At 37.2% G+C, this 11,635-nt stretch overlaps 1 protein-coding gene across 2 annotated transcripts in view; it reads right to left on the bottom strand.

The window, feature by feature from the left end:
• Positions 1 to 11,635, bottom strand: part of MYO5A (myosin VA (heavy chain 12, myoxin)) — a 104,220-nt gene that overhangs the window by 15,724 nt on the left and 76,861 nt on the right. Inside the window, exons 29-32 of one of the 2 annotated variants that reach the window (XM_004687778.2) lie at positions 11,316 to 11,416; positions 8,590 to 8,670; positions 6,601 to 6,799; positions 3,024 to 3,117 (exon numbers count right to left, since the gene is read on the bottom strand). In XM_004687778.2, coding sequence (XP_004687835.1) covers positions 3,024 to 3,117; positions 6,601 to 6,799; positions 8,590 to 8,670; positions 11,316 to 11,416 — 475 coding nt within the window. The remainder of the gene's footprint in view (positions 1 to 3,023; positions 3,118 to 6,600; positions 6,800 to 8,589; positions 8,671 to 11,315; positions 11,417 to 11,635) is intronic. The other variant, XM_004687779.2, reaches the window with a different exon arrangement.

Genomic DNA, 11,635 nt, shown 5'->3' with positions numbered 1-11,635 from the left:
GAAAACCTACTAGGAAAAAAAAAAGGAAAGAAAAATATATCAAGGAGAGAAGTCAATGGTCCTCAGGAGGCTTAAGCGCTAGTCTCAGTTTGGCCATCAATTAGCTGAGACAATAGAAGTCACTTATGGTTTTGGGGTCTCATTTTTGCCTCCTATTTAAAAAGTAACTGATTTATAATTTTCTTGACTACTGGAACACCAACACCTACTCCTAGATGAAAATATAGCACAAAACAGATCAAAATTTGAAACATACTCAATTTAGCAACATAATTTCTGCTAAAAATCATGTATTGTTGCTGGGTTCTAGAAAAGTTTCCTTAATTAAGTATAGCCCAAATAAGAAGACAAATGCCTTGTTATTTTAAACTAAAAGGATTTAAGTATATTATATTAAAACAAACAAAAAAATATGTCTCTCCCTGGTGGCGCAACAGGTTAAAGTACCACATTATGAAGCTCTCTGAAGCCACTGCAGTAGGAATTTGATCCCCTACCAGGGAGCTGACTCCACAAGGCACAGCAGACTTCTCCTGTCTCTCCTGCTGCTCCCCTCAACAGTGTATTTCAGTAGATCTGCCTGAATCTGGTGAATCATCTCTAGTGAATCATCCCACCACACCTCTGGCCAGTTCTAAAAGCATAAATAAATAAACTTTTTTTTTTAAGATTTATTTATCTGTGTATACAGAACTGGGGTACAGGCCAGAGGCTTAGGGGTGGCGAGAGGCCTCACCAGAGACAGAGTGGGAGCAGAACAGGCAGATCGACGAAGTACACTGCTGAGGGGAGCAGTGGGCGGGTCAGGAGAGGTCTGCCACACCACATGGTCACCTCCGGGGCAAGCGGGAATCGAACTCATGTGGAAGTGGCTCTAGCTTCTCAGTGCTGTGCTTTAACCCGCTGTGCTACCAGGGAGGGCCAATATACCTTTTTTTAAAAAAATGATCTAATTTTTAGTAATTAGAAGGTGCTTTTTTATGTAAGTTTGCCAGGGGACATAAGGGACAGGGAAAATGTTAGATCATTTCTTTATTGTCTAATTTGGGTAGGGCAGAGACACTAAACTCAGCAAGTAACAAATTGCATAAAACAATTTCATTTTGTTCTTCAGACCTCTAACATTCAAGTCAAAATAGAAGTATTCTTAATGGCCCTCCCTGATGGCGCAGAGGGTTGAAGCACAACACTAGGAAGCTTAAGCCACTTCCACATGAGTTCGATTCCCGCCTGCCCCGGAGGCGACCACATGATGTGGCAGACCTCTCCTGACCCGCCCGCTGCTTCCCTCAGCAGTGTATTTCGTCAATCTGCCTGTTCTGCTCCCCACTCTGTCCCTGGTAAATCCTCTCACTCTCTGCTTCTCTGGCCTGTACCCCAGTTCTGTATGAATAAATAAATCTTAAAAAAAAAAAAAAAGAATACTGCTACTGTCTGTTTAATCTATGAATTCTTAAATGCTACTTAGAAAATCAAGAACATAGTTGGCAGGACAGTTCAACTTGGATGAGGTTGATTTCTGATTGATAATGGCTTAAAATTGCTAATATCTTGAAAATGTCTAACCTAGCCAGTTAAAACTATACATATCAAAGAAAGCTGAAAGAAAACTTAAAATATTAAATGACTTTTCTATTTATCAGTATTTACTAACATAGGACAAAGGAACCACTAGCAATTTAAAAAATAATCTCACAAATTATTCCCTTTAAAATTAGAGTTCCTGAAGCATACTCTGCTGTCTAGTTTCTATCTTATGATATAATTGGTGCAGAGGTAAGTGGAGAAAGGTTCTCTGAATAAAGGCTTGTAAAGGTCTGCCAACAGATTATAGTCCATGTGTGTGACTGGGAAGTTCAAAGTTTTACTGTGATATATGGATCATGTAATGCCAAAAGGTTATATGATCTGATTCCTAAACAAATATTTCAGCATTTGTACATCCAAGGAAAAATTGTTTTCTTCAAAATAAACATCCTTGTTACTGTTCTCTAAAAATATCTAAATTTCATTTCTTTAGCCAATAAAATTTGGAATGATAAATCAGACATGATACTGGGAGCTTTGAAAAATGGGAAACTGAGAAAGCCAGTAAGTAAATATGACCACAAAAGGTACAAACCAACAAATGAAGAGTCACCACACATCAAAACCTACCCCCTTCAGCAGCCCCTCTAAATAAAAGTAAGTTCATTCTAGTTTTTGTTCTGGGAAGGCCATGCATTTCTCATTATGACTGTACTTTCCAAATTGCCTTTTTGTTGTTGTTTCTAAATAAATCCATTTTGTGGAATAATTGGTTGCTTTTTGCTCACAGTCAACAAATCATTTGTATATAATAACAAATGACATTTGAATACTTCTCAAGGTGTTTCCTCATCATGAGATTTTTCCCTTTATAATAATTCATTTTTTTATTCTCTTTCTCTCTTTTTTCACTACATTAGATGATAAGTTCTTTGGGGACAAAGAACTTACTTGTCTTAATAGATTACTTGTCTTAATAGCTCCAGTACTCAGAATATACAGTAATAATACAACTAAAACTGTATATGACATTCACTATGTCTCAGGAAGTAGTCTAAATACACTATACTTACTAAGGTGTTTAATCCTTACAAACCCTTCAGATAGATACCATTTTCATTCTCATTTAACAGATGGGAAACTGGGTTATATTGAGATTCAGTGACTTGTCCAATCCCCAAAGTGGAACAGCCAGAGAAACTTGGCTCCAGAGCCATGCTCTTAACCCCTACACTATACTGCCTAGCACAGTGTCTGGGATATAGACGAAAGCTATTAGATGTTTGCTGAATGATCTCTGTGTGTAAATTATTACTACCATGAAAAGAACATAGTTCCTCACCAGCCAATGGAAATTTCTATTCCAAAGGACAGATTGGCTATAAGTCATGTTTGTTACAGTCCCTAATATTTGCATGCAAACCTCTATTAGGTTACTAGTAAAGCAATAAAAAAAACCAAGGTTCAGTAATTGTCATAAAAACATGATTAAATACCTTCTAGTTCACCAATTTTTTTGGCAAACACTTTCAGTTGCTTTTTCAGTTTCCGGACAGTCTTATCTTGTTTTTCAAGTTGTTCCATCAAATCCTAAAGATCAAAATGAAACATATATTAGAAAGATCAAAATAGGCCCTCTAAAATGCACAGAAGGAAAGCAGACACAAAATTGCAGAAATAGCAATGTTAGTTTTACATAAAAGCTCTAAAAAAGCTCGCTGGTGGAGCCACCACCTGGCTCAAACTGGCAGGCATGGGAAATGTGGCTACAATAAAAGCTAAACGTTAAAATAGCAATGCCATAAAATCCTTTACAGTGTGATAGATAGCAGGATCCCCAGGGACTCTTTTCTGGCAAGCTCCATGTGGGTAAAACAATTAAATTCTCATAAAATGTACTGCTACTCTAGCAGAATATTTTTTTTTTTAAGGGGGAGAGGCAAAATAAATTTTGATGAATTCACAAAAAGTTTTATGGGTAGTCTTAAGGATGACTGAGAACAGGCAAGGGTTTTAGCTGACTCCTGTGTATGTGAGCAGTCTCTATGACTCAATGTCTTTGGAGATGCTAAAATTAGGCTTTTAAGACAGGTCAAGAATTTTGAGAAATAAGTAGTTAAGTTGAAAATATAAGCACAGAGAATTGGACCTAGGACCAAGTGGTAGGAGGCATAAACCAAATGTAAAATCACAGGTGATAACATTTTGCTTATCAGGGGTAAGGGGTAATTCTGAATACTTTATGCAAAAAAATACAAAAACATAAGCAGTGCATTCAAGAGAAGATTATAAAAATCTATGGTAAATGCTTTTCTATTGAACTATGAATTCTCTAAAATGACAGGCATAGTTAAAAGGTCAATATTTAAGACAAAAGTGGACAACACCAGATTCAGAACTTAAAAGGGCAATGAATCATTTTATGTATGGTTGTACAGGTTTTGGAAAGAAAAGCATTTACAAATGCAAATGTTCATTCATTCTCCAATTTTGACAGGGCAGGTTTAGATACGACAGCAATGATTCAAGGAATGGCTGCTAACATTCACAGTGTTCAGCTGTGTATCTTTTGAAAACACATTTTGCTTCCATCACACTGTAAGCCTAGCATTAATAACCAATCAAAGGTGACACATGGACATAGGACACTGACAGAGCTGACACATTGGCTAAAAGACAGTTGTGGAAAGAAATAGTTTCTATGAAAGTTTTTGAAGAGACTTCCTGGGCAGAGGTAAGCAGCAGTGTTCTTTTCAGTCACAAAGAGCTAAAGTAGTGAGGAAAATAACAGAAATGCACTCTGTATGTACATACAATCATCCGTTTGTAAAGTGAAATCCGATATGATTGATACTTCTTAGGGTCATCTGCATATAATTCCTCAAAATACTGAAAAAACAGGCACAATGGATATGTGTGTCTGAGGGAATGCTACCTCAGCAAAATCAATTTTAAAATATTTTGAAACACAAATGATGAAACTACAGACTCCAAAGGCTCTGCTTCGTCCCTGGCCCTTGCTCTCTGACCTTTCTCAGACAGATGATTCTAATAATACTTAATTTACATCTATTTTGCCATGCTCAGAGCAAACAGGCTACTGCCAATACACCATCACCTGGCAGGCCACAGAGAAGTGATAAGACTCCTCAGATAAGGGCGATTTTTCACTTTTCAGATCAGTGCAACCACATTTTTTTCTTTTTGCTGCTGACAGCAGCAGCAAGAGTGGGGAAGATATATAAAATAAAGGTGATGATGATGGCCAACACTGGTACCCTTGTCTGAGGCTGGAATGTCTAATGAGAAACTGTGCACCTTCATTCCCTGAGAGGCAGCATGGGGGAAGGCTTGGGGCATGTGCACCAGGGGAGGGAGCAAGTATCTTTCTGTTTGTGTTGGCAGACAGGTAGGTAGGCAGGTTTGGCAGCACAGTTTCCATGAATACTAAGCCTAAGTCTACTGTTGCTTTAATATTCTGCTCCAGTGTTTCTTAAGGAAATGTGCATTAAGATTAAAGAACTATAAATATTTTGAAAAGGTGCCTCATTCCCTGTACTTATGCTTGAATCTATTCTCCAAATTGGTAGTCAATGTAGTGCCCAAAGCAGCTGCTGACACACAAAAGGCTCACACAACCTACTAATTAGACTCTACCAACTTAGAATTCAGGTATTTACTTTTGAATTAGCTATGAACAACTGCTGAAAAAATTAACTGCAGATAAAGTTACAAGAGAAATGCTTAATCAACCTAATTAAGAAACTCTGGAAATCTGCCACACAGAAGCAGGTTTCACCGTATTTTAAGACAATCATGTATAAGCATGGAATTTGCAGGTTGAACAGTTGTTATATTATTCAGTAATTTTTATAAATTCTTAGGCATCAATACATTGTTAGTTTAATTTAAGCAATGATATATTTGAGCGTAGTAAGAGGACATTAAAGAAATTCTATGATTCAGAAGACCAACTCTCCCCAATTAGCAATACTTGAATCACTTTGGAAAGAGTGTAACAGTGCCCTAACCTCCCTCTCCCATTCCCACAAAAGAGTCTCAAGCAGAAAGCTGCCCTCAGAGGGAGAGACCGGTTGTGAAAAGAATACCTGTGGGTTTTGCTTCTAATTAATATAAAAGATGACATCAGAAAACTATTTTTAATGTAAATGATCATTAATGAAGTTATGGAGGGATAATTGTGTTTGTTGAAACTTCAGAGAAAATACAAACAATTTTATTATAGGTCACTAAACCCTGAATTAATGCAATTCACCATAGCATTTCTCAAAACCAGGTTGATACTATAATATAGATGTATAAAAATGTGAAATTATAACTTTTCAATACTTAATAACATAAGTGTTTGTTAAACTTAGTAAAGAATCTGTAATAAAAATTATTTTGTGACTAAGAAAAAAATATTTTAGAAAATAGTTTCTGTAAAAGAAAGAAAAAGGAAACGTAGTACTCTGTACCAGGATTCAGAATCTAGCAACGGAAAGTATCTATTTATTGTACAGATTCTGTTAAGAAAAATAAGAAATGAACGAACCTCATTCCAGCCCTGTGCCCCTCCTCCCTGATGTGGGCAATCCATCCAATGTCGACTAAAAGGCCCTGAGTGGTTCTGCCACCAGCCTTCTCTGACCATAATGCTAACCCACTTATCTGCTAGGGATGGAGAAACCTTGGTGGCTGCTTGGGGACCAATGGTAAACAAAGCTTATCCCCAGTCTCTGTCATGACAACCATATAACAAACCTTCTGGAACAGCAGAGAAACTGTGCATGGAAGATTTCCAAAACCCAACCACATTTGGTGATTACATTGCAGACCCTCCATGTTAGCTCTGGGAGCGACGAGATGCTCAAGAACCTTTTGTGAGAAATACAAGCTGTGCACAAGCCTTCCCCACTTCAACCAACAGTCATATTTTCCTTATTCTATCAACTAGAGAATAAGAAGATAACAAGGGAGTCTTTCCCAGGCAGAACCAAAAGTGGAGAAAACTAGGACGATCTCCTATGAGCCACCTGCGGCAGATGTGAGGACCCTGGCACCTCTCCTTACCAGGTTTTCGTTGGTCAGCCGGGTGATCTCATGCTGCAGGCTGGCCTCAATGCGGGCCTCTGGGGGCAGCTGCAGGTTCTGGGCCAGCAGCTGCTGTTGCCGGTTGTTCTCCTCCTTCAGGCTCTGTATCTCCCCACGGAGAGCCTCAGCTTCATTCTCATGGCTTCTCTTCTGCGACTGGAGCTGGGATTCCAGAAGCCTGTGGAGAATTCACGAGAGGGGAGTGACATTCGAGTCTCGAACTGGTGGAAGTGAGGCTTGATGCTCATTTTCAAGGTCAGGGAACAGGCTACTCTGTAGCATCTATGCAACTCCTGACTTCATTCAAGTCGAGAAACTCGAACAAGGGCCACAAATGGAAACCAATACTTTCACATTTATGTCTTTCTGGGTTATTGCCCTGCTATAAAAATATAAAGAATACAAAGTTCTCAAAGGTCTTAAGACCTTAAGAATGGGAGACATTTAGATCTTTTGAAAAGTTCATAGGAAATGAGGACCAAAAGAATCAATGGAAAGACATAGCTTTCATCTGATCTACTGTCTTGACAAATGGGCATTTAAGTTGCAAAGACAGTACTCTGGGTTCAAAATAACTGCTCTAGTGAGGGGCAAGATTATAAACTCCAGGTCTAATTAAATATGCATCTAAAAATTTCACAGTTACTAATTTCAGGTAGAGGTTGGAACCAAGGCCCTATTTTTATTTTCTACTCTTATCTCTAAAGAACAGAGAGGCTGGCGTGCTACTGTGAACTATATACAGCTTTTCGCAAATTCAAACAGATATTTCTGAAATTTTATGTACATAAATTTTAAATTTATCGTCTTCTCTCTCCTTATAAGCCTCTGTATCAGTAACAGAATCCTAAGAAGACTTGGTTTTAGAACATAAACATTAACAGGGCCAACATATTAGTTACTGCTTCTCGGAGCATACATATAAGCCAGCTGTGCCTGTAAGTAAGACCAAGGGGTCTGTAGTGAGAATCCCAAGAGAGATATATCATCGTCCATTTACAGTGAACCCACAATTCTACATTCACCCCCTTTCCAAACACAAAACAAAGTTATGGTTAGGAATTAACATGATAAAGGGAAAGATGCTTATTCTAATCCTATTGGTAATCAAATGCCACTGTAAGCAAACTTATGATCAGACTAAAAATATTCAGTGATTACAAAATTTCCAAAGAATCTGAACCAATAACAGCACAAAATAAATGACAATGGTTTATGATGAAAACAGAGTAAGCAGAAGCCCCCTGAACAAACAGCATATTAAGTATTTTTAAATTTTAATCACTAAATGGTATATTTACAAGATTTTAAAGATAATTAGCGGAGCATCTGTAGAAAGGTGTTGTTTCAAGTTTGCTGTTTCCTAACTATATTTAACATATTGAATTTGGGTAATTATTTTGAACTATAGAAATGTATGAAACCCTCTGGATTTGCTGTTTTACAAATTTGGATTTCACAATAACCACCTAGAATGCAAAGCTATGTACTTAATAATTCTGTTGGCAGCATGATAAGAATACATAAAAATGCTGTCACATTGCCACAGGCACATCCATCCTAAGGATTGATCCTTATTTCAAACAAGAAACCACTATTTAAACAGTAGGTATTAGTCTTTCAGTAGTTTGATGTCGAGTTGAAAGGTTTTGTTCTTTTTCCAAATCAGACAGAAATACAAGTCTTCACTCGCAAGTGAAGTGCTCACTCACAAGTGTCTGAGAGAACAGACACTGAGGTATAGCATACTTCACTAAAGCACCTTGTATTTACCATCTAGGCCTTTTAGCTTTAATAACATCTGTCCATGGAGAAGGGTTTTAAGATGGTGCCCAGCTGAAGGTTCTAAAAACTAATTTACCCAGGAATAATGCATGCACAGAAATAGAGAAGTTAAAGTCAGGAAGCCACTGTTAGTAAGATAAGCAACAAACTAATAGCATTCCATTGTGAGGAGACAAATATAACCTGTTGGCTTGTTTTAACCCTTCATAAACCAGCCACAGCTCTCCATCCTCATTCAACTCATGGCAATCCATAGCAGATGATCTTCCATGCAAAAGAAACAACAATGCAAAACACAAAGGGATACAGGATGGTAATGAGATGATGATGTCAAGAGCAGCACATGGTATTTCAATATTTTATTTAGTCACTAAGACTGTTTTTTATTAAGTACAGATGACTTTAAGACAGTAACACAATAATTATTTTAGGTTATTTTCTTTAAAGGGTAACATGTAACCTGATATACAAATGGGTAGAAATTAGAACAAAAGCTACTTTACCTGCAAAATAAGAAATGACTAAAAAGGTAAGAAAAAGGTCCTGTTTTAATTCATTTAGCAGAGTAATTTTATGTGCCACATATTAGAGACTAACCACAAAGGTTACCTACATATAGAATGAAAGCTTCAGTTATTTTCTTTATATGGCAATTGTCATCACAATCCATTTCAAAATGAAGTTTTAAGTCTTCTGGGTAGGAACTAGGAACTTGTTTTAAGTAAATAAAATCTGATTTCCTATATTAAGAATTGCTTCCAAAAATTTTAAAGGAGCAACTTACAAAAAGAATATGCTTAAAGTTCTTATTACATGACTTTTAAAAGCATTTTTTTGAATAAAAATGTAAAGACCTGGAGAAACTGCTTTTATATTAAAGACATGATACATGTTAGTAAATGTATATATAATTCATAAATAACATTGGCAAAGTTGATTACAGTTTTTAATCCCTACGGTATAAAGATAGCTGTGGGCATTTGCTAGGTGTCAGATATTGTTCCATATGCTTTTGCATGTATTATTTCATTAACTCAATCAGTAACCCAGAAGGTCATTTTCCATGCTGCAGAGGAAGTGAGGTATCTGTTGCACCACCACAGCAGTGGAGCCCAGAGCTATATGCCTCCAGGATCCAGGTCAGTCCCACTACACTCTGGTGTTCACATAAAAGAAATACGAAGGCACGCCCTTCTATTTCCACCTATCATTTCTCCTTTAAGAATTGATTTGTTTGCATTGTCTCTATTGTATATCTCAGCCTACATATCTCTTGTGTTCCAGACCTACCTTTTCAACTGGCTAATAGATTTCTCTCCTTGGATGTGTTCCTAGATCCATTGATTCAGTATTTGTAAATCCACTATCTCCACCCTGCAATTCCCTAAAGACCAGACTGATCATGAAATGGCATCACCACATAGCATCCACAGCTGACAAGTGAAAAGTCACCCTTCATGATTCCCTATCTCTCATCCACTTGCCCAGCAAAGCATAAGGTTTACTGACCTCATCTTCTTATGTACCTTTCAAAGTGTCCCATTTTTCTTAATCCAACAGCCAATCAAGTCCAGATCACCAAAATCAGTCACTGAACGGTGGTAATGACCTATTTTGGATTTCAACTTGTTCTTTGACAATCTATTCTTTAACATTACAGCCAGGGCTAGTCTCCTAAAACTCAAATCTCTTCATATCATCCTCCTACTTACTTAAAAGTTTTTAACAGTTTCCACTGTCACTGGGGTTAAGTCCAAATCCTCTTGGCTGTTCCCCAACAGCAGATAAACTTTGACAGTAAGGACTGCACTGACCTTGCTTACTGCTATAGTCCCAGGGCCTCACATGAAGAAGGCATGAAATACATATCCGGAGAGCAGACGGATGAATAGCATGGCACTGCTTTATCTAACATTCTTAGAAGATAAGCTTATCATTTATATTCATAAGTTAAAATCTAAGTTTAGCTAAATACTTTTATAATCATTCCTACCACTGCTCCTAAAATAGACGAGTACCTCACAATATGCATAGCAATATTCTTTAGTTTGAGAAGTATTTCTGTACAATAAAGCTGATACAGAATATCAGACCAAGAATGCACATTATCTCCAGAATTATCTTTCCCTGTGATCATCACTGGCTATGCCATTTTGGGCATGTATTCTTTTAAGTTCAGAGCTCAATACTAAGATACTGTTGGGAAGTAGGAAGGTGGAAGTAATTCCAAATAGGAGCCTTCCATCTGTGGTAATCTTGGCTACAGGAGAAAATTTACTGAAACTTTAGTCACTTAGTGACTGCAAATCCTGTTCTTTCAGTCAGTCCACCAAAGGCTCATAAGTTGTAGTGACTGAAGGGCCATCTGCAACTACATTCATGTTTAGGGTAAATGCATTAATATAGAGTTAGATTTTTCTCAAAACACCTTAGAAATGTGACAATGATTTGGTCTCAAAATTCTATGGTTCCATCCTAGAAGTCATTTTTTAGAACCGTACACGCAACACTGATGTGGACTCCAGATACTTCATCACTTCTCTTCACACTAAGTTTCAATTATGAAAACTGCAGTATAATCATCTTCAATATCAAATGTGAGTAACAACTCAAGATAGTCCAATAGTAAGCACAAAATTTTCTTAAGGAAACCTCTCAAGGCTAAGACCTTAAATAGAAAAATAGACTGAATGTAAAAGATCATTTCCTTTGGCATGTATCATCAATAATGCTACCTTAACTTATAAATAAGACTTTAACTGGGACTATGTCAGGGATCTTGAATTTCCTTTGAAGATCAGTTGACGTCTAATAAAGCAATGCACAAACATTTTGACTTACTATATAAGTTGACTAAAGACTAAATGTACGTAGAATTTAACCAAAATGAACTAAAAAAATCAACTTACCTGTTTGTTTCTTTCAAACCAATGTATGCTTGTGCTATTTCACCTTTATCTTTCATTTTTTGTACATCTTCCAGAAGTATTGTGGAATCTGTCATTGTATTCTGATGGAAGAAATGACACATTTCCACAGTAAGATTTAGCTGAAAAGCTTTGGAACACATAAGAAATATTTCTTTCCCCTAGAACTTCTTTCCTCTACTATACGTCTGCCCAACAGAGTGAGTTCTAGCCTCAACTTAACTACAGAGGGGAGAGGTGCACAGTAGCTGAAAAAAGGCCCTTTCATTCCCTGTTGAGAATCCCTAATGCTCTGCTACAAA

This window comes from Condylura cristata, unplaced genomic scaffold (assembly GCF_000260355.1).
Source record: "Condylura cristata isolate star-nosed mole 26May11 unplaced genomic scaffold, ConCri1.0 scaffold00023, whole genome shotgun sequence".
NCBI lineage: Eukaryota > Metazoa > Chordata > Mammalia > Eulipotyphla > Talpidae > Condylura > Condylura cristata.
The sequence above is the reverse complement of the archived record's forward strand: the minus strand, read 5'-3'. Positions and strand labels throughout refer to the sequence as shown.